Here is a 26,842-nt window from a genome sequence, read left to right on the forward strand (position 1 = left end):
ACGTGTTAAACATGATAGAAGAATTTACACTGACAGAAAAACCATAGCCCCCTTTAAATTTGTATTCTACTGCTCCATTGAAGTATCCCCTTTAAAAGCCCCTATGTATGTATTATTTATTTTATTTCATATTTTTCTTTGTGTGTTTTTTGTTTTGGTCTCTATTTTGTTCCTCTATGTAGAGATTTAATTTGTTGTTTTGACATTTATATTCTATCCTAACTATTGTTATTTTGATTGTTGTATATGACATTCAAGTGCATTGTTATATGCATATATTCCTCAATTTTGCTCAATAAAGAGAGGAAAACCAAAAAAAAAGCTGGCGGCCAAGGGGCCATATTTGGCCTTCAGTCTAATTTTGTGCAGCCCCCGAATTAAGTGTAGTCATAACAAAAAAACTGTAAAATACACAAAATTACAAGAATACACAGACCAACAAAAACACACCAAACTACAAAAAATAATTACAAAACAGAACAATGTTATTATATATAAATCTATAATAAACAAAACAAAAATACACAAAATAAAATTTTAACAAAAAACTGGACAAAATTACTCGAAAAACACACTAAAGTATACAAAAAGGAGAAGAAAAATCCCACAAACCCTTCAGATGGTACTGCGAATGGCGGCTTCAGTGTGTTGTTGGTGTGCACTGTTTTATCCTCCAAGTAAAATTCCTTGTATTGTGAAAACTACTTGGTAATAAAACTTTTCTGATTTTGATTTTGCTTTCCCTGCATGAATGCTCAGATTGGTTATTTGCAAACTCTATTAAAAGCTGCTCTAAATGTACCTGCTCCGGGCACAGTCGCTGCCATCTTATGAATTTCACGGGCTGATATGGATCTACGTTCCTGTACCACAAGAATAACCTCCTGGTCTCCTCCACCTGAACGTCTGGTCTCTCTTCTGCCTGCGAGCGATCAGCTTTTGGTGTAAAAAAGCAGCTAACGTAGCCTTTGGTAGCTAATGATGATATAACCACTGCAATAACAACTCCAGTCACACAGTCATCATATCACAAACACATAATTCATCAGGCTTTCCCTTTATTAGAGACGCAGCTTCAAGTAATATTAACATTCCACTTAAAAATGTTGTGAATTAACTTCTTTCTTTTGGTGATGATGCCTCAGTTTGTTGTGTGTGACGTACAGATGTCACTTCTTCTTCCACAAGTGGCTGTACTTGTCAGCACTGAAGCCATCTTCATAGTCCATCACTGTCGGCTCTTTTGTCTTCTTTACTTCCCTCTTTTTCTGCCGAGCTCGTCGCTCTTCTTCAGACAGAGTAGAAATATCTACTGGCATCTTTTATTGCACACAAACAACAAAACACAATTAATTTCCTTTTAAAGAATAAAGGTAAACACTAGTTACATCAACATCAGAGCTAAAAGTGACAGTCCTATTCTGCATTTAAATAAGTTCTCCAAGTACGTAAAGAAAGAGGTTTATATAGTCCCAAATAAATCCGTGGTCAGCATAATGAGAGCGGACAATAAAAATTGTATTCAGTTGGAAGTACGAGTTGGTTTCCTGCTTGTCGCATCCCTGGCAAATGCCAGGATGGAGTCACTAAGAGACCTCTACCAAGAAACAGAAATAATATATTAAAAACAAAAGTCCTGCTTGAATTCTACTTTGAATACTTTATGAAGTGTAACAAAAATGGTATAACTAACAGCTTTTACATTAAACAACAACTGGTCTGAAAGCAAAGTTCCATAATGAATGACATTACTGGACTTTAGTCTTCCATCTGTTAAAGTGATGTCTAGCCTGTAGAAGTAAAGTTATCTTCTACATTTCAGCCCAGTTTTAAATCTAATAATTATTGTGCACTACACACCCAATTACACATTGTGACAACTTTAACACCAATGCTCAAAGGTGCAAAGATAGCTGTTTTTTTTAAGATAAACTATTCAGGCCCCATCAAGCTACAGAATGGTTAAACAACTTATTCCTAAAGCATAAAGAACATGAACTTTAATCACCCCAAACAGAGTAAACCGACCATAAGAATGCGTCTGGGCTCTTTGTATCTGATGTTCAGTGTAGATCCGTCCGCACGGACTAACATTACGGGGTACAGCCGCTCAAACCTCCGCCGGCCATGACACACCACTGACGTCCTGTTGGAGTTGAGCTGAGCGGTCTGAGTGTGGAGTAGAGACGCCTGGCTGAGCTGTGCACTGCAGCTCCGGCTGAGCACAGTGATAGGGCACACACACCTGCGCACAAGCACACACACGCACACACACACAGTATTAAATACCAGCAAACAGTGTGACATAAACTTTCAACTTGTAGGCCCTTTTAGATAATCATTTAAGGAGCTAAAAAAACTTTTTTTCTATCAGACTAATTGTACAGGGTCGTACCTGTTACTGCTCTGGGAAAATAGATTTTAAAAAAACAATGAAGAAGAAAACAAAAAAACTAAAACAATGACACTGAATCATTCATTAAAACAATCATCTGTAAATATGTGTAATCTGATACCAACTTGACCTGCACAGGCCTGTGAATAAGTCTGGGCGATATATCCAGATTGAAGATACACCATCTCCATTGATGGTGGAGCTTGGTCACATCCATATTTTTTATTTTTAGATGATTTAGAAGATGTTTGTTTTGCATTTAAAAAAAAAAAAAAAATAGTTTTATGTTTGGTTACTTCTCCTCCATCTGCCTCAGTTAACCTGAGCAGTAAACCCTAACTTAACACTTAAAAAAACATGTAGAAGTTGATCATCTAAAATCTATCACCAATCTACCAGCGTAAACTGATAGCAAGGGACTATTATTACTATTATAATCAGACACACAATTGGCCTAACTCCCATTAGTAAGAAGGACAAAAAAATAAACACAATAATATGAATTTATCTTTTTAAAAATACTTGTGTATTATGTGCTTTATTATTAAGATATTTTTTGATTATAATAGAAGCATTTAACCGTGTATTTAATTGCTGATTAATTTACTAAGTAAATCCTTTGAACACACGTACTCTGTGTGGCCGTTAGAGCTGCACACAGTGTGAATAAAATTACGAACCCATAAACCTTTACATGTCAATGATGACAATTTGCTCTTTAAATTCAATACTTTGTGAAAGGAAAACTCGGTGATGCTTACCGGAGAATGACGTTTGCCATCGAACAGAGCACAGATGAAAAAATAAAAAACTACAGATTTACAGCCACGAACAGGAAGGTCGCCAGGTTTTCCCTCCTGCGCTAAAGTCCGACTTCAAACACTCACCTTTGAACCAATGTTCCGACATATTTTCAATGCTGTCGCTATTCATTTAGCTTACTTTATGGGCTATTGGTATCAAATTGTAATGTCCAATATGTCGTTATAAAGTGCATCACAGTTGCAACAATACTGTGCGTATGAAAACTAAATGTTTTCTACTTAAACCAAAGAGCGGACGGTAAAGAGACGAAGGGGGACACGGAAGTGTCCCATGACCGGAAAGAAAACACAGCTCAGGTAAATGTTTCTAAGTCTTCTTTTCGTTTAATTAACGTACAAAATAAATTAAAATGCATTTTAAAGGTTTTTAGCTATTTAGCTTCTATTTAGGGTTCCTATATTTATTATAGACTTGCCTGATCTTTTTTCTCAGTATCACATTTTCTGAGAATGTTGACAGCTGTGGAACAAACAATAAGCTATAGAGCAAACACTCATTGATCTCTTCTGCTAATATATTTGTGCGAGTCCTAGTAACTTGATCTTTCTTTAACAGTTTTAAAAAATCTCAAATGACTAGATATTGCAAATTATAAACTTAATTGTCTGAACCTTTAATATTAGTTTTATCTTTGTCTTGCAATAAAGTCTTAAGTCTTTCTTTCTTTCTTTTTTTATTTTTTTTATCAAAGACTAATAAACAATTGGTTTGTAGTAATTGATGTTTTTAAATCTCTATTTACTTATTTCTAAATCTCTAAGAACATGTACCTTTTGCCACTATAAACAAATAATGAAATGTTCTCCGTCTCTGAAGGAAGCAGCTGTGTTATTTTTTCGCCTCATAAGACTTAATCAAAAGATTGAAAAACATGAAATAAGAAGATCAAATCTGCTGCTGAAAATCTGAACAAAAACAAGCTTACACACTAACAGACTTGTCAAATCAGTCAAGTCCCACACGATAAACTGTTGATATGATGTAGAGCTGCTCATTTAAGTCAATTATGGAACTTCCAAACATCTTTAAATTTAAAGAATAGATCTGGCAAATCTCTGAAAGTCTCTTTCTATCAGTTTCAATGAGAGAAAAATTGATTTTAAAGACAAAATTTCATCACCTAAAAAAGATAAACTGCACAATATCATTGGACTTTCTGCTTTGTTTATTTTGGCTAACCTTTGACCTTTACCACTGCCCTGAAGGAATTCTGTGAGATAACATTTTTGATACACAAAATATTACCACACTAATAACTAAACAAAATGTTAGAAAACAAAATCAAGTCTTTCTTCTTTGGTGTAAGGAAAGGGTGGGAGGTTTTAAATGAATAAGCAACAAAAAAGTCTTTCAACCTTAAAATAGTTCACTTCTCAAAAAACTCTTTAACTAACATGTAAATTATTCTTTAATGAAAATACATATTATATTTTCCCATGAAGTCATTTTTCCTGTGGCGTATCCTTTGTGAATGAGGGTGTGTTTGCTTTTGGAAAGTGTCAGCAGGAATGGCTCGTCTACGTGTGGACATTAAATGGCTGTTTGCTCATCTACTGATCCTGTTGACCCCGTCTGTCATGTCAGGTGACCCGCTTCCATAGTTACTTGTGGTTTTTTCACTACATTTACCATTTATTTTTATTAGGCCACTGCTTTTTATTTATTTGCAATAATAATAAGAATAAAAGCACAACGCTGTCTCGTTGTATTTTTCCGAATTATTTTGTTTAACATTTGTTTATTCTCTTAGACTCCAGAGTGCAATTGTCGGCTCCAGGAGTTGTCACTCTCGAGACACTCGGTCACACCAATGTTACTGTTAGTTCCAGGTAAGCCGGAAGTCCCCGAGTCAGATATCAACATTTGTTACACTGTTGTTTAGCCTCCTCAATTCTAGAAACCACATAAAAATATTGGCCCTCATTTATCAACCGTTTATATGTTCAGATCTAAGCGAACGATGTGTGTTCGACCTAATCCACGCAAGCTTCTTATTTATCAATTTTCACGTGAGTGTACGCTACGATCAGATCTCACATCAGGTCTGACTTTGTGCACGCAACTCTTAGGGGCAGATTCACCAAAGGTTTAGGGGTTTTAAAACATGTGCAAAGGGGTACAAACCCCAAGGAATCAGGACTGCGGTCATTCAGCGCATCACAATGCACCCACAATCCACTCAGCGCGTGAAGTAAGCGGATCTCACAAGGGGAGCAAAAAAATGAGAGGAGGAAATTCAAATAAATTAATGCAGTGGGCGCAATGCAGGTTATTAAAACAAAATAAAATGAATTTAAAAAAGCCCACGTTATTACTGATACCACTTTTTTGGTTTTCTTTTCACGGCTGGTAAACTCAGGAGAGGGTGGTTCTAAACGGGCCACAGCGCTGCTATACTCTATCTTGGAGAATGAAGTCCTATTTCTGCTGCAGTATTTGATCAGTACTGTGATGAATTATATGTGAAATTGGCTGAAGGAATAATAAACAGATAATGAACAACATTTCACATTTCAATCAATGTGTTATGTATTGCCTAAAGCTTGAGGACAACTCAGATTGATATAAACATATCTTTGTGTCTCTCCAGGATCTCTGTTGTGAAGTTGCTCGCAGCACACACAGGGGAGCAGACGTCACCTGCTCAGTAGCTTAACCTCTTCCTCAGAGCGTTTAAATGTGCACCTTTATTTCGTTTTCACACTGTGAAAAAGCAAATCTTTGTTTTGCTCCCATTCAGATGTGAAGATGCTGATTTTCATTTTGGAAAAGTTTCTTCTCTTGTTTGACATCAGTGGGCCGGGCCTCTGAAACAGGAGGGCATAACATGGTGATGGAATTCAGCCACCGGATTTATTAACACCCGATCATTTGTATGCTGGAATTCGGCAAATACAAATGTTTTATGATTGATAAATGAGGGCCACTTTGACTAACATTGGACTGTTAGAGTTCTGTTTTTGCACATTTGTATGTTTTTATGAGCAAATAAATCAACAACCCTCTTCACTGTACTACAGATGTCTACACTGACTTCAACAACGTATATTAAGTATTTTACACTGATGACAGTTTATTGCATGAAAAGGAGTGAGAGAGGAGATTTAAAGAGCTGAAGGATCGGGTGAAACTGGGACTTTAGCACAGATGGAATATTATCATCACTCTATTACTGTTGTGCTCTCTCCCCAGTGACCACCTAAAGATGTTAGTAGGGGGTGCTGGAGCTCCAAATACGTACTGTATGACTTGTATGCCACTTTTTCAAATGTAGGAGGGCTGGGACAATATGCTTTTGTCCCGATTTGAGTTTGTCTCGATGCTTGAGTGTGATTCTATAGTAACGATTATCCTATTTTTTTGTATCCAAAAACAAGAGTTGAATCCTACGCTTCAAGAAACAATGTATGAGTCATAGTTCAGGAAAACGATACACTTCACGAGTCAGTCAGTCGCTCTGACATTTATTTGCACTGCACATGAAGCCCACATGGGGGGAAAAAACATGTTCTGGAGAGAAATACCAATCTGTTTTTTCCAACCCTTAAAACACAGGCTGTTTGAATTTATTAGTTTAAATTTGGTTTAATTTAATATCTTTAAAAGTCATTGTTACTTTAGCTCTACTTCTGTACTTCAGTGAGGAGTCTTGTAGTTGTCAGCTGACCTGAGACTTTTCTCTCATTGGCAACTTAAAATGTTCACCTTGAACGCTGACCCTCGGCCTCGAAGCTCTGATCTTACACAGTGGGTGAAATTAGACTACCTGAGTGCAGTGACAGTCTCAAATTACTCTATAGATTTGCATTTTATTCCAAAATGTTGAGTCAAACCTTAACAGAAGTGTGACAATAATAAAGTTGGGGTTAAATATTAGGTGTTCCTCAAGACCTTGTTCTAAAATCTGGATTCCAAAGAACCTGTTCATCCCAATGAATTTCTCAGTGTTGATTGTTGTTAAACAGTGGAGTTGGGTCATTAATATGAAATCAACTTTACATCGACTGTAATAATGACAGGAAGCCATTAATGACCATGTGCTGACACCCGAGTGCTTCAGGTCTTTGTGTCTTTCTCTGTAGTTCACCCATCAACCAGACCACAGTGCTTTACTTGAACGTGAGCTTCACCTCTGAGACCAACTCCTCATTAATAATCACATTACCTGTGCAGGTAAGACTGCTAATAAAATCATGCAGAGGTAGCATTAAGCCATGAATGCAACTTTTATGCTTTACCTTTAAAATAATAGCTTCAGCTCCGGTGGCTAAGATCACAGGGGCAGTAAAGGAAGAAAAACGCTGACTTCAACAACAAAGTTAACAAATTATGTCCCTACACTCGTCTACAACTTCAATTTAACGGCAACCACCTGACTGCTTTGCCTGACAAGCAGGTTTTTCCTCCTGAAAAAAACCTGACTAAGCCTTATTGTATATGATCTTTGATAGAGCTTACGATTAAAATTCACAGGTGCTCTTTAAGTAAGTCTTTGAAAAAGTGCACAAGTACAACATAGGAAAGAAAGTATTAATCACAAGTTTAGCTGTTTTGTTACTTTATAAAATAGAATGCAGAGAAAACCACCTTGGCCAGTCTTGTGTGATTTCTAGATAATCTCTGTTATTTCCAATGGAACATTTCTTTTCAGGACTGTAAAATAAATTACAGGTTCATTTCAAAGGGCTGAACACGTGTCTCTTACTGTGAGCAGGTGTTGCTTCCTGCAGAGACGACCTCTGTCAGCTTCTCTGTGAGAGCTCATGATGTTGGTCAGGTGACCACATTCCTGCTGAGGAACAACTCAGACTTGGAGAGGTGAGTGTTTTTACTCACTTGCGTTACAGTTTGGGATTCATGACCCTCACCTTCTTTCCCCTCATAGAGCTATGTCACTTCATATTCTATGATTCAACTTTGAACGTACAATCATCTGACGCATGTAGCCTTCTCTCAAAGAATGATGACAAGGTGTTTTGTACATTTATGTATTTACTTGTAGAGAGAGCAACATGAGTCTAAAAAAAGCTGTGAAAGTAGAACACTTAGAGTGGAGTTGACTTTATTGGAGACTCTCATTCTGTGTGTGTGTCTGTCTGTCTTTGGTATCTTTTCATTTTTCACACATTTCCATAATTAAATCTGTTCCCTTCCACCCGCAGTTTGCCTCTGAGGATCCGCTTCCTCGTCATTCACAGCAGAGTCCTGTCTATAATCAGCCAAGTGATTGGCTGGATCTACTTCTTGGCCTGGTCGGTGTCTTTTTATCCTCAAGCCTGGGAAAACTGGAGAAGGAAAAGGTTGATTTAATCATCAATTTTTTTTCCATTTCTTGCTCGTTTCCTGTTGTTTTTTTTTTACAAAAAAATCATGAGTTGGAAATTCCTGACCCAAGTTTTCAAACTATGCTTCTGATTCTTGGTGCAGTTAGAGGAAATCTGGGGCCTCATTGCTTATGCACAAAACATGGACACACAAACTTTTTAATTTACATTAAATGTGTAGCGTATGAATTTGCGCATCGGTATGTTAACATTGAGCCTTGCACACGAACATTTTAAAGATGGTGGTCTGGTGGAACCCATGGTGAATTAAAGCCAGATTCATCTCATACATTTAATGTGCTGACATATCAGAGTTCTATCCATCCATTAATCTATTTCAGCATTCACTGCATGCGACGCCGGCTCTTTGGTAAGTACATGATCAGCAAATGTCTCCTCTCTGCGTCGCTGCTCCACACCCTGGCCATCATTTGAAGAGAGGATAATTCTGCGTTACAACGAGTGGGCTCAGGTGTGTCCTGCAGTGACACGCTCTGACAGTGACACGCCTCAGCGCCTGTCTCCTTCAGATCACCTCACGTTTGTGACACTCAACTATTTACACAAACTTATCGTCGGACTGTGATTGATAAATGGAAAAGTTCAAGCAGGTGTGCCCATGAACGCTTTTATCAATCCTATACAACGTTTTATAAATGACGCTCTTGCACTAAAAGTTTCAGTTAAACAAAGCACGTGGAAAAAGAAACGAGTACAACTCAACCCAAACCTTAATGGAACTCTGTTCCCTGACTTTGTATTTGTATTCCCTGTATTTGAATTCATGTTAAATACACAGTTTCTTGAAGACTAGAGTCTTCCACATTTGTACCCAAATGCAGTGGAATTGCCCAAAGGTAATGCTGCTTTGTTGTGCTCCTTTTTTGTTGAAAAATAACTTTTATGAGCGTTATGTTCGACCCCATTTTTCCACTGCTGTTGAGTTACTGGAAATGCTTAAGAGTCTTCGAACCAGGGAGATAATGAAAAAGGTTTTGACAGACAAAACATTCCTTAATGCAGAGATTGTAGTGAACTTCCTTAAAAGAAGTGGGGGAGAAAACAAATCACATTTAAAGTACAATGACCATGAGCTCATGACATTTTCTCCGTCTGTTTTCAGTGTTATAGGTCTCAACTTTGACTTCCTGGCTCTCAACATTACAGGCTTCGTTGCTTACAGTGTCTTTAATATCGGCCTGTTCTGGGTGCCAAGTATCAAGGTAACTTTATCCTTTATTTGGTTTTGTTTTGGAAGTCATTCTACAATGTGTGTGCCGAGAGAAAACAGAATTATATTAGACTTTCAACTTTAATCTTTTTTTTTTTTATGACTGCTTTGTGGTGCAATAGAAGTCTTACAATGCTGCTACTCAGCAACAAATTTATTTACCACCAAAATTATAAATGTAAATGTCCATTCTGCTAATAACCCTGTTTGTTCAGAGAGGTAACTTGAGGTTTGAGTAAAAGTGAATAAATTCTTTGGTTTGTGATGAAGGGCTGCTCCCTGCTCTGTTTGCAATCACGAGAGTCCAGGAGAGAAACAGAGTTTTCTGGTGCACTTGCATGTGTACAGAATCCAGAACTTTGTGTACATGTGTGCAGCACCCAAATTAAATGCATATAAACTACACAAAAAAAGAGCAAAATACAGAAAATGACACAAATAAACAGTCAGATTTCGAGAAAAATACACAACAAAAATATACATAAATAAACATAAAAACTAAAACTATCTCTTTGTTCTTTCCTCATATTAAATTATTTTTATTTTAAATGCTGACATTAATGTTGATAAATGTGAAAACATCAATCAATTCCTCTCCATCTCATTTTATAATCAATTTAATTTATTTTTATTTTAAAAGCCAAAGAGCAAAAATAAATCAAATGTGATGAACACATGAATAAAGATGGTGTTCCTTGACAACTTGACAAGCTTGCTAACACTAAAGGCGAACTGTGTTCATTGAAACACAAACTGAAGATTGTTTTCTGATGTTGGTGAGTTGTTGACTGGCTGCTGTGCTTCTGTCCTGTAGGAGGAGTTTTTAAGTAAGAACCCTGATGGGATTAACCCTGTCAGTGCCAATGATGTCTTCTTCAGTTTACACGCCGTGCTTCTCTGTTTGATCTACATCGGCCAGGCTGCTGTGTACGAGGTATAACATGTTGGCAGTGTGAGGGAAGTCACAGTATGGGTTAAGATGGAACTAGTTCTACTTGTAATGAATGTTGTAAATCAATAAAAGTTGAGCTGCAGCAGTTAAAAGAAAACAAAATGATCAAATAAAGCACAGCATTGCTCACAGACTCATCAGATTCCTTAGGTGGAGTCATCACTCTGTTCTGAATCCTTCCATTCTTTCAGAGGGGCGGTCAAAGAGTCTCCTGGACAGCTTTATTCTTGTTGCTGATTGGCTGGACCTTTGCTTTTATCAGCTTATTTCTGGCCATAGCCCGAGTAATCTCCTGGTTGGATTACCTTTACTACTTCTCCTACATTAAACTGGGAGTCACCCTCATCAAATATGTACCACAGGTGAGTGGATGGATGGATAGATAGATGGATGGTGTACCTGCTACAGTGTAATGCTGCTGCATTTGCCAGGCTTATATGAACTACAGACGACAGAGTACGGAGGGGTGGAGCATTGGGAACGTTCTGCTGGACTTCACTGGTGGAGTGCTCAGTATTCTACAGATGATCCTACAGGCTTACAACAACGGTAAATGCTAGTAGTCGTACACTGTCATCCAACAAAAGAATAACACTGTCTGCATAAAAAGCAACACAAACTTTGCGATGTGTTTTTCCTCAGACGAGTGGAAGCTGCTGTTTGGTGATCCTACAAAGTTTGGCCTGGGTTTGTTCTCTGTGGTCTTTGACGTTCTGTTCATGACGCAGCACTACTGTCTCTACAGACAGACACGACACTATCAACCTGTGGAGCAGTGCACTGACTGAAGACGTGAGCCTTACTGCGTGAACCTCAGATCTTTCTTCTGGAATAAAAAACAACCACCGAAGTTTTTAGAAACACACAGTAATGTAGAAAACAAGAAGACGACGAGTTTAAAAAGCACAAATGCGAAGATCAATGCTACATGATGTTATTTCAGAGACAAATGTAATGTGGGTCACTAATATATTTTTAAATGTCTATATAACATGTTGGTTGGGTCAGCAGGGCTTAATGATTGTCTGCCATGTTTTCTATTGACGTTCTTTAAATTCCAATCCTCTAGCTGATTGTGATCTCCATCTAGATATTATTTTACATGTAGGCAAGCGAGACAATTTTGGCACAAATACGTTACCGAAGTTATTAGTTAATGTAATGTTTTTGAAACAATAAAGGAGTGTCTCAGGGAAGGAAAAACCTCTTCCAGCCTTATTTTGGTGTGATGCGTGCAGAGATTTCTGCAGATGCAGTCAAAAATCATGTCAGGTTAAAGACATTTTGACCTTGGTGTGAGAAACCACAGCACAAGTCTAATGTTGGCTCTCTGTCCAGAAACAGCACCGTCCTCAAACGTGCTCATACTTTGAAAATGGCAACTTCCGCTAGCACCATAAGAAAAATTGAGCAGCTTCGTTTTCAGAATCAGAAAATGAAAATCAACCATTTTTAAGTTTATTTTATCTTTTCTTGACCCTCATAATAAATGTATTTTCAAAATGAAAATCAAGTAATCATTCTTTCTGTTTTCTAACATTTCTAAACAGAAAATCCAATGACCAGAATATACACGGACTGTTATGCTCTCGCTGAAAGCTTCTGACAGAGTTGAGTTAGACTTTCTGTTCTCCGTGTGGGAGCGGTTTGGGTTTGCACAAGTTATCCAACCATAGCAGATGACTGGTGAACTGGTAACCATAGCCAGTGTTGTTGATGATCTGAGTGAGGGGGTGGAGGCCTGTGCAAATGTTGACCAGTGAGATTATGGAGTTCTTTATATAGGCAGTTGGTGTCTTATTCTTGTACAGTTTGTGTGTCATTGAGTCAAAGGCTTTCCTGCGGTGGAGCCACAAGTTGGACTTCCTGTCTGTTCCTCACTCATGTACATACTTTTTTCTTTTCTTTACTCTCTCATTATTGTCTTTTATAGGAAAGCAAAAACAATCTACAATACACACATTTTAAGAGCCAAAAAAAGAATAGAGAACAAAAAACAAAAGAAAGAAAAAATAATGACAAAAGCATCCCTGCTAACAATCAAATCTGTTCATCAGTCCAAAACTAATTTTATATGTCATTACTCTCAGGGAAGTTGTAGAAAATCGTCCAGCTCTTTCAAAATGTGTCAAGTTTGTTTTTTTGAAAAAAAGCATTGTTTCATTAAGACAACATAGAGTGCAAGAAGTTCCAGTGGATGGTGAAATAAAAATGATCCTTCCTGATAAGAGTCTCCACCATAACACCAGTAGACAATTATGTTCCCATTCAGTTCCAAATACAGATGAAACCGAAAAACTTGTGCTGGCTGCCTTTATGCCCAAAGTTCAGCTGAACAGATTACAGCTCCAGCAGCTGTCAGTCACTGATTGTGTTTTCAGAGAGAGGAAGAATGTGGAGCAGCAGTATCTGCAGACCTCCACTCTGAGATCCCCTCCACCGTCAGAAGGATGTGACGTCAGGATATAAAGTAAAAAAAACAAAACAACAAAATCAAATCAATTCTTCAGAGTTATGTTGGCTAGACACTTCCATAATGTTTTTTCTGCCTTTGTTAACCTGATTCACCAATAGTATTGCATTGAAAAACAAAGTATAAAATGCATCTACTCAACAACACAACATAAAATGGTTGGCACCTCTGTGGATTTTGATTGTTTTGATTTTATCAGGAAATACAATTGTTGTATTTCACTTTCGTCCTATCACAACCTCCTTGTTAAAGCTGCAGTAAGTACATTTTTTTTTTTGGCGTCATTTGGTCAAAAATCCATAATCATCTTTGAACACATTTTAATCTAAAGTGTTTTGAGTGGACAGTGAATCTCTTCTCCTGGCTCTATAAATGAGCTTTAGAAATCTAGGAGCATGATGCTGGACTTCAGCCAATCACAGACCTTTCTACCAACAGAGGGCTCCATGAGCTGTTTTGGGCGTTACTATTAGTTGCTCGAGCTGCTCATCAAAAGTCTTTGCGCGTTCACGATCTGAGAGTAGGTAATGTGTAGATGTTCCTGCAGAAGTCTCCATCGCAGCTTTTGGCACCGCAGTTACATGGCAAAGCAAGAGAAAAAAGGAAGACTGAGGTAACAACAGAATAAAGGCACAAAGTGTTTGGGAGGAACTGACTCACGGAGGTCCCTCTGACTCGGTATGTGTGGCGGACTGCGCGCAATCCGTTTTCAGTCCATGCACAGTCTGCCCCACATACCGAGTCAGAGAGAGAGTGATAACAGATGGGATAAATCGCTTGTAAAACTAAGAGAAATATTATCTAAGGTGAAGAGAACAGATGCAATTCATTTGCAGTGTGGATGTGGAGTGTGTTTGCTCTGATCAGCCAGGCTCGCTGCAGCTCGGCTGCTTGTGTGTCATTCAGTGCCGGCCGTTTTCAGACTTTCTACCTCTCGCAGTGTCAGCCGTTTTTGAGCATTTTGACTGATTTTAAAGACCCACAGAATATTTTCTACTATGACTATCTGAAATCTGACACCAGATTCTGAAAGATTGAAGCCTCTACTTTCATTAAAAAAAAAAGAATTTGAATGTAGCAAGTTTTACACAAATCTTCAGTTTCAGAGCAAAAAGCTGAGAAAAAGCCTTTTTCTAAAAAAAAAAAACCCCCGTCAGTGACTTTAAAGCTTTTTATTGCTTAGTGACAACTCTAACATCTGAACATTGTTACCTTGTATAAAACAAAAACAAAAAAATACTGAGACCGGGCTTTCGATGGCAAAATTATTATTATTTTGCTATGAATTTCTTACTGTATTACGAGTTTCTCTCCCGACAGAGAGAAACTCGAGAAACTCCTTTAGTGTGGAGTTTGCAGGTTCTCCTTCCACACCTAAACCTTAAATTGTTAATTACTTAGCCATTTTTCAACCAATTTCCACCATTTAAACTTTGAAATGTGTCAAAAATGCAGCTCTTCATCATCACCCATCCTCTTCATCACCAATTCACCTTTAATGTGGGGTTTGCAGGTTCTCATTTAATACTTACAACTTTGATCTTTAATTGCTCAGTCATTTTTTAATAGATTTCAACCATTCAAACTTTGACATGTTCAGCTGTTTGTTCACTTTCAGTTCACACAGGGATTTTTAAACACACTACCGTGTGAACTGGACTTCTAACTGGTTTAACTGGGTTTTCCCTTCAAACTGGGATTTAGACACATACTGCTGTCTAAACTGGACTTCTAAATGGTTACACTGCTTTTTCCCTTCATACTGGGATTTGTACACATACTACTGTATAAACTGGACTTATAACTGGTGGTACTGGTTTTACTGGGTTTACTGGTTTTACTGTTTACTGGGCTAATGTTAATAGTAGTGTAATGCTAATGCTAGGCTAATGCTAATGTAGGGCTATTGCTAATGCTAGGTTAATGCTAGTGCTAGAACAATGTTAACGCTAGCACAATGCTAACGCAATACTAATGTTAATTGTGGTAAGGATGCCCGGCAGCGGAGGGGACAGACAGACTCGAGAGAAATACGTTTCAAGCTTTTTCTATTTATTTTTCTTCCTTGTCAGGTGCAATATATTTACAGTGAAACCCCCAAAACAGAAAACCAAAAACTTGAGCAAAACAAAAAGAAAAGGGCATTGAGATGCCAGGCTATATTTTTGCAAATCCTGAACATGGACTTTACCCTCTGGTTGTTTGCCATCAGTTTTAACAGGTCTGCTCACTCAGGGTCCTCTCTAGCATGAGGCTGTGCTTCCTTTATAGGCAGCCTCTAACTGTAACTCCTCCCACAGACAAACCAAACCCCATCTAAAATCAATTAACTCAATAACAAACCAAATAATCATACAAGCAACACACAAAACAACAAACCTTAATTACTCAATCATACATAATAACTTCATGTAAATTAATTCACCTTAAATGTTTTTAAAATCCATAACAAACAAAAATTACACAAACGCCCCTGTACAAATGTTTTGACCCAACACCAGCCCACCAAACACCCCTATTTACATGAGTTGGGTTAGTCCCTCTGGTTTCCTGAAAATGGAAGTGCTCCTGTGACCACGGTGGTGAGTTAGCTGCTAACCACAACCACATATGCTGGTAGGCCTTTCCCTGCATAGATGCTGAGGTCAGTAACTAACTGTGGTTATAGTGTGAGCGTCACGGCTCACTCCGTGACATTTCCCCCCCCTTCTCGAGATGCCCCCTGTGGCACTCTGGAGAGAAAGTCTGCAGTGCAATTCAATTTCCCAGAACGGTACAACACCTGAAAGTCAAAAGGCTGTATAGCCAAGAACCACCTGGTTATAAGTGCATTTGTGTCTCTCATACGCCCCAACCATGACAGTGCCTTGTGGTCCGTTTCCAATACAAACTTACGACCCATCAGGTAATACCTGAAAGAGTCCAAGGACTACTTGATTGCCAGGCACTCCTTCTCAATGGTGGAGTAGTTACACTCCCTTGGTAGGAGTTTGCGACTAATATAAGCCACAGGGCATAGCTGTCCATGGCTCACCTGCAGCAGCACAGCGCCCAAGCCTCGCTCTGATGCATCCGTCTGAAGTGTAAATGTCTCATCAAAGTTGGGACTGATCAGCACCGGCTCCTGGCATAAAGAGTTTTTTAGGGCCCAAAAGGCTGTTTCACAGTCCTCAGTCCAAATAACCTTGTTGGGCTGCTTCTTCCGTGTCAGTTCAGTCAGTACCAGCGCTACTTCTGAAAAGTTTGGGATGAAGCGTCTATACCAACCCACCAACCCCAAAAACGAGCGTACCTGCTTCTTGGTGATAGGTCGCTCTGCAGACATGATGGCTTCCACCTTGCCCACTTGAGGCCGGATGACACCCCGACCCAATATGTAGCCGAGGTAAGAAGTCTCTTCCTTTGCCAAGGTGCACTTATTGGGGTGAATGGTCAGGCCTGCCTCTTTTATCAAAGACAGGATATGACCCAGGTGACGTAAATGTTCCTCCCAGCTGGTACTGTACACAACAATATCATCCAAGTAGGCAGCTGCAAAGCCCTCCTTCCCCCCGAGGACTCTGTCCATTAACCGCTGGAAGGTAGCGGGTGCCCCATGCAATCCAAAAGGAAGTACAGTGAACTGGAAATGCCCAAATGGTGTCCTAAAAGCGGTCAGCTCTTTACTGTCCTCCGCCAATGGCACCTGCCAGTTCCCTTTGCATAAGTCCAGCGTGCTCAGGTACTTTGCTTTGCCGAGGCGCTCAACCAAATCATCCACCCTCGGCATGGGGTAGGGGTCAAACTTTGCCTGGGTGTTGACCTTCCTGAAGTCCAGGCAAAAGCGCAGGCCTCCATCCTTTTTTGGGACCAGAATGATGGGACTGCTCCACTCACTACTCAAGGGCTCAATTACCCCCAACTCCTGCATCATGTCGAGTTCCCCCTTCAATATTGGAAGAAGACGTTCAGGAACTCTGTAGCATGGCTGTCGAACTGGCCCCCGGTCCGTCAGCACAACGCGGTGCTCCACCAGCGTTGTCCTTCCTGGCCGCTCCATGAAGAGATCATCAGGCAGGATGTTGTGAAGCTCACTCCGCTGAGCATCTGGCAGGTGACTCAGGTCTAGCTCCGTCCTCCCTTCCTGGCCCGGCAGGTACTGCTCACTGCAATCATCCTCTTCCTGGACCGCCCGGATCAGCATTGCTACTGATGTGGCTGCAGGCTCCGGTCTCTCGTTCCACACCTTCAGCATGTTGATATGGAACACCTGGTGCTGCTTCCGACGATCAGGCATATCAATTTCATAAGTCACTGGCCCCATTTTCCTTGATACGACGTACGGACCCTGCCATTTTGCAAGTAATTTGTTGTCAGAGCTGGGCAGCAACAGCAGCACTCGATCACCTGGCTGGAATGTGCGGGAACGGGCTGCCCGGTCGTACCAAGACTGCTGCTTCTTCTGGGCCTCCCGCAGGTTCTGCTGTGCCAGTCCCGCTGCTGTTGAGAGCTTCTCCCTCATCTTCATCACAAAGGAGATGACATCCATCTTGTTCGGCATCTCTCCCTCCCAAGATTCTCTGAGGAAGTCCAGTGGCCCACGAACATGATGTGCGTACAGGAGCTCAAACGGTGAGAAGCCTGTGGATGCCTGCGGAACTTCTCTGTATGCAAACATCAGGTATGGCAACCACTGGTCCCAGTCTTTAGCATTCTCTGAAACAAACTTCTTGAGCATGCTGATCAGAGTCTGATTGAACCTTTCGACAAGTCCGTCGGTCTGTGGGTGGTATGGGGTTGTTCTGATGCGTTTGATACCTAAGAGGTTGTAAACCTGCCTGAGAGTGCGACTCATGAAGTTTGGGCCTTGATCTGTTAACACCTCCCGGGGAATACCCACTCTTGAAAAAAACTGGAGCATAGCAGTGGCAACATGTTTTGCCGTTATGTCACATAAGGGGAAAGTCTCTTGGTATCTCGTGGCATAATCACAAATTACCAAAATAAATCTATTCCCCGCCTTACTCCTCTCCAAGGGACCCACTATGTCCACCCCAATTCTCTCAAATGGAGTGTCTAAAACTGGTAGGGGAATCAAAGGGGCTGGAGCAAGAGCTTTCCCACCTGTCTTCTGGCATTGGGGACAAGACTTGCAAAAGTTTTTAACATCCTCATACAGGCCTAGCCAATGGAACCTCTTGCTGATTCTTTGTAAAGTCTTCATGCAAGCTAAATGGCCCGCCCATGGGATTGAGTGTCCAAGTTCTAAAACTTCATGTCTATTCTTTTTAGGAACAATCAGTTGGAGACCTTCTTCACTCTTTCGATATAAAAGATTGTTCTCCACTTCATATTTATCCCTGCCCAGCAAAGAATAATTATCTGAACTATCTGCAGTTCTCTTAAAGCAAGGGACAAGTGTGGCATCCTGACGTTATTCCTCTGCTAAGTCTGTACTGAACACTAACTCTATGTCAGTTATATCTGGGTGTGTCGCATCAGTGTTTGGCTGCATGTTGGCATGCTCTATCATCTCACCAACATCCTTCCTGCGCCTCTCACAACGCGTCTCCCTTGGCTGTCTAGACTCAACCGGGACATCAGCCTCAAAGTAAGGCAATTCTGAGAGGTGTGATTGCTGTTCTGTTTTAGCTTGGGCTCTGGTAACTACCCCACACCAAGCTGTGTTACCCACCAGCTCTGGTAATAAGGGAAAGTCTTGCCCTAACAGCACTGGATAGGGTAACTTTGGCACCACTCCCACTCTTAGAAGAAAGGTCTGGTCACTAACTCTCACATACACATCTGCCGTATCGTACTCTGTCCTATCACCATGCACACAGCAAACTTCAACACTTTCACCAAAATTACATTCCTTGGGAGACATTATCTCTGCTTCAACCAATGACTGGGAACATTCTGTGTCTATGAGGGCTGTAACTGGTTTACCATTAAGTTCTATGGTGATGATGGGATCTTTAAGTTGGCAGATTTTTAGGGGTGGGGAGGGGCTGGGCACAAAGCAGAGATTACAATATTTTGACTTTCGAAGAGGGCAAGCTGGACTCTTGTGACCTTCCCTGCCACACTCAAAACAGACTAAGGGTTTGGGCCTGTTCAGGGAGGGGGGTGGAGCTTTGCTTTTATGACTAAATCTAGCATCAGAGCCATCCCTACCAACACCATCAGACTTACCCCAGGCTTGCTTGTCGATCACCCCAGCGTAGCGATAGGTCCTTGGGCCCCTGTGCGCCGCCACAAAGTTTTCCACCAGCTTGGCTGCCTCTGCTGCTGTCGCTGGACTGTGCTCTTTCACCCAGATCTTTAATTCAGGATAGAGGACACGCAGATACTGTTCCAGCACCATCTTCTCCATCAGGCCTTCTTTAGTGCACTGCTCGAACCTGGTCCATTTGCAGAAGAGGTCTTTGAGGCGAATGTAAAGTTCTTGCGGTGTCTCTGTTGGGCTGGTCTCCATGGCACGGAACTGTAGGCGATAAGTCTCTGAGTTTATTTCGTACTTTTTCAGCACAGCTTCTTTGAGCAGGTCATAATCTGTTGTGCTGTCTGGGTCCATAGCCAAAAATGCACTGCGTGCTTTGCCTGTCAGCAGCGGAATCAAGTGAATGGCCCACTCTTCCTTCGGCCACTCATACACCCCTGCGAGGCGCTCATAAGTGGTCACGTAGTGCTCAATATTGTCAGAGTCCTCAAGCTTGGCCATCTTTAGCTCGTAGGCCCGACCCCTGGGGTTAACTGCTGGCGGCTCTGGCGTTGTGGGGCGGGATGGAGGTGGTTGAGGTGTCCTTGCTCTCTCTCTGGTCGCTTCCAAGTCCAATTTTAGCTGAACCACCTGGTGGTTGAGAACCTGGAACTGCTTGGCTTGTCTGGTTGACTCCTTCTCCATCCGCTCATCTCTGGCTCACTGGACCTCCATGAAAGACTCAAACATTTTTCCAAGGTGACTAAGTGCTTCACCTGCAGTTGGTTGCCCACTGACCTCTGTCACCTCAGCAGCGCTCTCTTCAGGTCTTTTCTTCCTGGTCTCCATTTTTTTTTCTTTTTTTTTTTCTTCTTTCTCTATTATTGCCTGTCCTTCTTCAGTCCACCTCTTTCATCCCACTTCTGACACCAAATGTGGTAAGGATGCCCGGCAGCGGAGGGGACAGACAGACTCGAGAGTAGAAATACGTTTCAAGCTTTTTCTATTTATTTTTCTTCCTTGTCAGGTGCAATATATTTACAGTGAAACCCCCAAAACAGAAAACCAAAAACTTGAGCAAAACAAAAAGAAAAGGGCATTGAGATGCCAGGCTATGTTTTTGCAAATCCTGAACATGGACTTTACCCTCTGGTTGTTTGCCATCAGTTTTAACAGGTCTGCTCACTCAGGGTCCTCTCTAGCAACTGAGGCTGTGCTTCCTTTATAGGCAGCCTCTAACTGTAACTCCTCCCACAGACAAACCAAACCCCATCTAAAATCAATTAACTCAATAACAAACCAAATAATCATACAAGCAACACACAAAACAACAAACCTTAATTACTCAATCATACATAATAACTTCATGTAAATTAATTCACCTTAAAGGCAGGGTCGGTAACTTTCTAAACCTAGCTTGATTTTGATGTAGCATGCTCCGACAGCTCCGCCTTCCGACTCCCCCTCCCCCCTGTGCTTCCTCTGAAGCCACCCTCCCTCACTCACATGAACGCGCATGCAGAAGCAGACCTCAGCCAAGCGTATGATGTCGCATTCAGCGGTAAGATATACTTTATCATTTTATATGTTAAAAAAGTGACTAATTTACTATCAACGGTGGCGGCCAAGCTAGCATGTTAGCATTAGGTTACCCGGTAGTAAAGCGTTTAGAAGGAGGGCGACATTCGTCCCCAAGTTGTAGTCCTCCTGAAAACAAAGGTTTATTATAATGAGTTTTTCTTTACCACTACTCAGTATCGATCAGCTGGTCTGCCACTGTCCTAGAACATAAGTAATACATCTTTTACCTAATTTATTTTATTATAATCATTGTTTTCATTTATTTGGCACCTTATTCATTTTCACCTTTTTATTCAGTTTCCCTTACAACATCTTACTTTTCTGCGTGTCTATAATTATTATTTTTAATGTTGTTTTCATTTCTTTTTAGTGCCACTTTTTGCCTAATTACCAGTCAGGGATAATATAACAGACAGAGAGAGGAGTATAGCTGTAGTCTGTAGAAACCTTTTTTATTATTATTTATTTCTGTACATTCTGGTTTCTTTTTTATATTTAATATTCTGTATTTATATATTATTTCACCCAAGTGCTGCTTTTCTTTTCTTTCTGTAATACAACTGGAATTGTAATTTCCCTGCCCGAAATAAAATAAAGTATATCTAATCTAATATTGTTTTTTTTTAATTCAATAGATGTAATAGAGCTGGGAAAAATAATGTCATGTCTACAGCAATTACAGATACATTTTTTGTTCAGTTGTAATCATTGACGAAAAGCCTAAATGTTTGATATAATTTCTTATTTCTCTTTTAGAGTTCAGAAGGTGAGAGGTTTTATGCCTCTGACCCTGATTACAGTCCGGAGCCAAGTACATCGTGGAGTCAGAGGAGACGTGGCCGAAGTCAAAGGAGGATTGCCACAAATCAGAGATTGCTTTCCAGATCTACTGGGACATTATACGGGTTACATCCCTGGAAGAGTGCAATAATGTTTCCATTATGACAAGTGTAAATAAATGTGTAAATATGACAGCCCTGCACTGAGCAAGGTGTTGTTTTTTTTGTTTTATCTATTATCATTACAGAAGAAGTAGCTGTATTTACACATTTTTATATAGTATTTTGGCATTTGCTTGAACAAAAAGCATCTACAATCAAGCTATAACATTTTGAATCTCCTTACTAGTAATGATAACAAATGTGTACACGTACAATTTATATTATAAGAAAGAAACATCACATACACTTCATACAACTTTCATCCTGCAAAAACAATGGAATTAACAAAGGCAATACACATGAAGTGTTGGTCGGCAGGTGAGGCTCTGTATGTGGCAGCGTCGTCCACTGTGGGAACTTATTGTTTCGGCAGTGGTTCACCTTTAGAAAGAACATCAGAATTACATATCTGACAGTTACTGCATTTGATAGACAAACCACACCATTTCTATTGTATTTCACTCGATAACAAAAAGTCATTACAGTTTCAGTTGTTCATCAGCTACGTTTATACAAATTCTTTAGTTTATTAGAGCTGTAAAATATGTACAAGTAGACCTGGTATAAATATTATAATATTATGTGAAGTATATTTTTAATTAGCTTTCGCACATAAGCATATTAGTACTTTATAATCAACTTACAAAATAAGTCAACTCACCTCGCCCTCTGCTCAGTTGCATCTGCAACAGGTCCTGGGTGGCTGGAGCAGGGACACCTGACAGAACCCCATATTGACGGGGATCGTCAGGCCTCCTTGTTATGGTCCGTGGCAACCCTCCCACAGCAGACAACCTTTTCCTAAGGATTGCACTCTGGAGGTCTGGGATGTAGCCATAGTCTTTGTCTTCTTTTACTGTGTAGAGGCTCCACTTCTTGGATTTTTTATTAAACAACCTGCAATATCTGGAAAAACAGAAAGTATAACAATCTTAGGAATACATCCAAATAACCTAACCGTGAACAATAGGATGAGTTTTCAATTATGTTATTAACAACCTTCACCTTGACCATGTATTTTGTCATTACATAACCACACCTCAAAAATGTAAACAACTTTGGTGCATTTATTTATTAGATCTGTCTCCACTTATGGCCAAATGTCATTAAATTCATCAGCTCCAACCTCAACGTTTAGGTCCTGGGACGGCATACTGAATACACAGGCAAAGAACAATAATTGAGGGATATTATGACATGTTACTGTGATGCAAGTAAAGCAGCGTGCATTTTTTTTAAATAAATGGAAAAAAATTATAATTATAATTACCATACCTTGAATCCAATTGCTGAAGAGCTGTCTCTTCGGGACCACTAATGTCTAACTCCTGGACTCCAGCAACGGAGAAATTATCATCTCTGTGAAAATGACAGAATTACAGAAAGTAATCAGCGTTAAACTTGATTTGAAATGTATTATTTTTTAATGCAGCAGAATGCCTGCAGGAAATAAAACGAGTTCAAAGGAGAGCCTGGAAGAGTACAACATAAGATCCCCCCCCCCCCTTGCCTTACGTACAGATCTCCCCCAACCCCCCCCCCCACCCTGCCTTACGTGCAGATCTCCCCCAACCCCCCCCACACACACACACACTATCGGCATATACATTTAGTAATAGCGTGATGCACGTAGAACAAACGACAAGTTAGGAAGAATGTTCGATAGCATGGTAATACAACACATGTTCATATCAGCCTAAAGTTACACGCACCTCTCAGACAGTGACTCGGGAGCAACAGTTGACACAGCGGGGTTAGGTAGTCTCACAAGTGAGTCCTTCCACGGCGTTGAAGTCGACGGAGCACAGTTATAGCTAAAAAGAATCACAAATATCCTACATTACAGCTATTGACCGCCCTGCTGAAAGCAAACACAACACACACGCTCAAACACGCACACATGTATACTGTACACACTGTAGCTGCTAAACTAGCTCGCACTAACAGAGAATCAACAGTAGCATCGGGCTAATCCAACAACAGAAATACTTTGCGACATGTATCGCTAACGTTAACATCTGGCTAATATGACAAATAGCTTGAATTGCTTCCACTATTTTAAAAGATAACACAATCACCCAGGCAACAAAACAACCTTACCTGTGCAAAAGTAATTCAGCAAACATAGCATCAGTTTTCAGGCCCTTGTCCTCCTTTAATTGTCGCCATCGTTCAAAAGATGTTCCGATGCAGATTTTTGTCTTTCCTCTCGCTAAATCCAAAGACCTCTTTTTTGCAGCTTTTTCTAAAAACGTCTTTCTTTTCTTGCCCTTCTTAGCAGGGCAAGACGTTACCAGTAAACGTGGAATAGGTACTTTCTCTGCCATTCTGTTGTCTACTTCCGGGCTTCCTCTAACAACGGTGACGCGCTTTGCAATGTACGCTCGTGCACGCACGGGGCCGTGAACGAGCAGGAAGACCAGGAGACGTGATTGATTGAAAAAAAACGAACCGTGAAAATCCCATTGGTCGCAGTTATTGCAGATTTGTCACATCTGTCCGGACATAATGAACATTTCTACCAAAAACTTGAAAAGTGTATCTGGAGATAGTTACCAACCCTACCTTTAAATGTTTTTAAAATCCATAACAAACAAAAATTACACAAACACCCCTGTACAAATGGTTTGACCCAACACCAGCCCACCAAACACCCCTATTTACATGAGTTGGATTTGTCCCTCTGGTTTCCTGAAAATGGAAGTGCTCCTGTGACCACGGTGGTGAGTTAGCTGCTAACCACAACCACATATGCTGGTAGGCCTTTCCCTGCATAGATGCTGAGGTCAGTAACTAACTGTGGTTATAGTGTGAGCGTCACGGCTCACTCCGTGATATTAATGCTAACGCAATTGTAATGCTAGCGCAATGCTAATGCTAGCACATTGCTAATGCTAACACAATGCTAATGCTAGCACAAATGCTAACGCAATACTAATGCTAGCACAATGCTAGTGCAAATGCTAATGTTAGCGCAATGCTAACATAATGCTAATGCCAGTGCAATGCTAATGCAATGCTAATGCTAGCACAATGCGAATGCTAGTGCAATGTTAATGCTAGCGCAATGTTAATGCTAGCGCAATGTTAATGCTAGCGCAATGTTAATGCTAGCGCAATGTTAATGCTAAAGCAAATTGTAATGCTAGTACAATGTTATTGCTAGTGCAATGCTAATGCTAGCACAATACAAATGTTAGCGCAATGCTAATGCTAGCGCAATGCTAATGCTAGCACAATGCTAATGCTAACGCAATGCTAAACACATAAAACTTAAGACTAACTGTTTGGCCATTTTTTAATGGATTTCCACCTTTCAAACCGGCAATCAATCAATCAATCTTTTATTTGTATAGCGCCAAATCATAACCAATGGTATCTCAAGACACTTTACAGTAGAGCAGTCTTAAGGACGGACTCTTCATTTTATGTGTTACATCCGCTTAAGGATTTAGCAATACAAAAGAAGCAGTCAAATAGATAGGGAGATAGAATCTTTATTATTAAAACCAGTTCATAAAGATTAATAAGCCGCACCATACCAGACTCCCAGTTCAACTCTCAATTATGGTAACAGGATTTTGGGGGGGGGGGGGGGGGGGGGGTTTGGTTTCACAACAATTACACACTGCAATTCAAATATTCAAAGAGTTTACACACGTGAATATGCACGGCACGCTTACACCCTTAAGGCCCCACCTGAATGCCTGACTGAGAGCTTACCGGGTACTGGTGACAAGGTGGGAGCACAAGTTCAAATAAAACGCAAAACAAAAAATGAATAAAGAGAAGAAGAAAATAGGAACTAGCCCGCCCCACGGGCAAAACCCAGCTATTTGCCCCTGACCGGCTCACGTGTCAGGGCGGACTAGAACAAAGGAAACAAAGCCTAACTAATAAACAAAACAAATTATTCTCAGCAAGAGCAGCGTATGGACCCTGATGCTCTGCAAAGAAAACATTAGTAACCATAAAAAACATTAACACATATCAATAAAAGATGAACTACAAACAAACTTTAAAATACCTGGTCCGTCGGTAGTCTACCAACAACCAGCTGTCTTCCACTCAAGCAGAGAACAAGCAGGGAAGCACATCTGAAATAATAAAGATGGTAATTGTCATGTGCTAGACACCAACACAACATACCATATACACACCAAACAGAATTTCCTACCAACTTTTCCTGCACCTTCTGCATGCTCATGTGGAATAAGGTGTGCACCTGCCCTATTCCACTGTCCTCATACCAATGGCTGAACAACCTGTGTTCTTCCTGCAGGTCACCATTTGCAGCAGTCTTGATTAGAGCACCTGCCAAACACCTGTCACATATGGATACACACATATGCATATATACGTATATACACATGCATATGTATCCCACACCCAACATGGCAACCGCCCACGAGCCCCTCCCACGATTTCTGCAGAAATTGTCTAGTTTATATTTATAAGGCCAAGCTAACGTGGCTTGGTCTTTTTTCAAATAGATGAAATGGAAAAGCTTTCTATTATTTGTCATAACATTGAATTTAGTCGCAAGGGTTAATTTTGATACCATTAAATTGTAATAACAGTTGTAATCGAGTGCGTATTTATAATAATGGTTTCACAGTTTACCAGGAAATATAAAAATCTGTAGTTAGGGGCTCGTGGCCTCGCATCGAGCCACTCACTGCACTCCATTACATGAAGTGCAGTGAGTGGCTCTTCCCTGCATTTAATATTATTCATCTTCCGCCAAAAGTTCGGCGCGTAACTAGTCCCAGAGTTTTGAGAAAACCCATGCAAAAGTTACATCAAAACGTGCGTGATGGTCGGGAATCGCGTGCTATTATTTTTTATAAGCGATTCATTAAAGTTTCGCAGAAAAAATCGCAAAAAAGTGCGATTTTAAGGCCCATTGTAATCAATTGAAAATGAGATTTTTCAAAAA

The 26,842-nt window shown here is 40.3% G+C and overlaps 2 protein-coding genes across 3 annotated transcripts; one reads left to right on the forward strand and one right to left on the reverse strand.

Moving 5' to 3' along the window:
• Nucleotides 1–1,038: 1,038 nt before the first annotated feature.
• mrpl55 (mitochondrial ribosomal protein L55) lies at nucleotides 1,039–3,295 on the reverse strand. Its single transcript, XM_028445233.1, has 3 exons — nucleotides 3,157–3,295; nucleotides 2,029–2,245; nucleotides 1,039–1,319 (listed from the first exon to the last, which is right to left on the reverse strand). Exons 1-3 carry the CDS (start codon nucleotides 3,174–3,176, stop codon nucleotides 1,170–1,172), a joined length of 387 nt encoding a protein of 128 aa, XP_028301034.1. The 5' UTR covers nucleotides 3,177–3,295; the 3' UTR covers nucleotides 1,039–1,169.
• On the forward strand, nucleotides 3,283–12,236 carry ctns (cystinosin, lysosomal cystine transporter). 2 transcript variants are annotated; one of them, XM_028445232.1, is made up of 11 exons: nucleotides 3,283–3,516; nucleotides 4,724–4,804; nucleotides 4,971–5,049; nucleotides 7,303–7,393; nucleotides 7,935–8,038; nucleotides 8,383–8,520; nucleotides 9,668–9,767; nucleotides 10,590–10,709; nucleotides 10,919–11,089; nucleotides 11,159–11,276; nucleotides 11,370–12,236. In XM_028445232.1, exons 2-11 carry the CDS (start codon nucleotides 4,729–4,731, stop codon nucleotides 11,513–11,515), a joined length of 1,143 nt encoding a protein of 380 aa, XP_028301033.1. In that variant the 5' UTR covers nucleotides 3,283–3,516; nucleotides 4,724–4,728; the 3' UTR covers nucleotides 11,516–12,236. The 2 variants fall into 2 exon arrangements, with proteins under 2 accessions (XP_028301033.1, XP_028301032.1); XM_028445231.1 differs by having other exon boundaries at nucleotides 3,284–3,516; nucleotides 4,718–4,804.
• Nucleotides 12,237–26,842: the final 14,606 nt, after the last annotated feature.

Source organism: Gouania willdenowi, chromosome 4 (assembly GCF_900634775.1).
Source record: "Gouania willdenowi chromosome 4, fGouWil2.1, whole genome shotgun sequence".
NCBI classification, from domain to species: domain Eukaryota; kingdom Metazoa; phylum Chordata; class Actinopteri; order Blenniiformes; family Gobiesocidae; genus Gouania; species Gouania willdenowi.

Bases quoted from the DNA above. Each gene is read 5' to 3' on its own strand.
- mrpl55 (XM_028445233.1), bottom strand. From the start codon at position 3,176: ATGGCAAACGTCATTCTCCG. The intron at 2,246-3,156 runs GTAAGCATCACC...GCTTGTGCGCAG, and splicing joins ATGGCAAACGTCATTCTCCG to GTGTGTGTGCCCTATCACTG. The intron at 1,320-2,028 runs GTCGGTTTACTC...GTGCAATAAAAG, and splicing joins AGCCCAGACGCATTCTTATG to ATGCCAGTAGATATTTCTAC.
- ctns (XM_028445232.1), top strand. From the start codon at position 4,729: ATGGCTCGTCTACGTGTGGACATTAAATGGCTGTTTGCTCATCTACTG. The intron at 4,805-4,970 runs GTGACCCGCTTC...TTATTCTCTTAG, and splicing joins GACCCCGTCTGTCATGTCAG to ACTCCAGAGTGCAATTGTCG. The intron at 8,039-8,382 runs GTGAGTGTTTTT...TTCCACCCGCAG, and splicing joins AACAACTCAGACTTGGAGAG to TTTGCCTCTGAGGATCCGCT.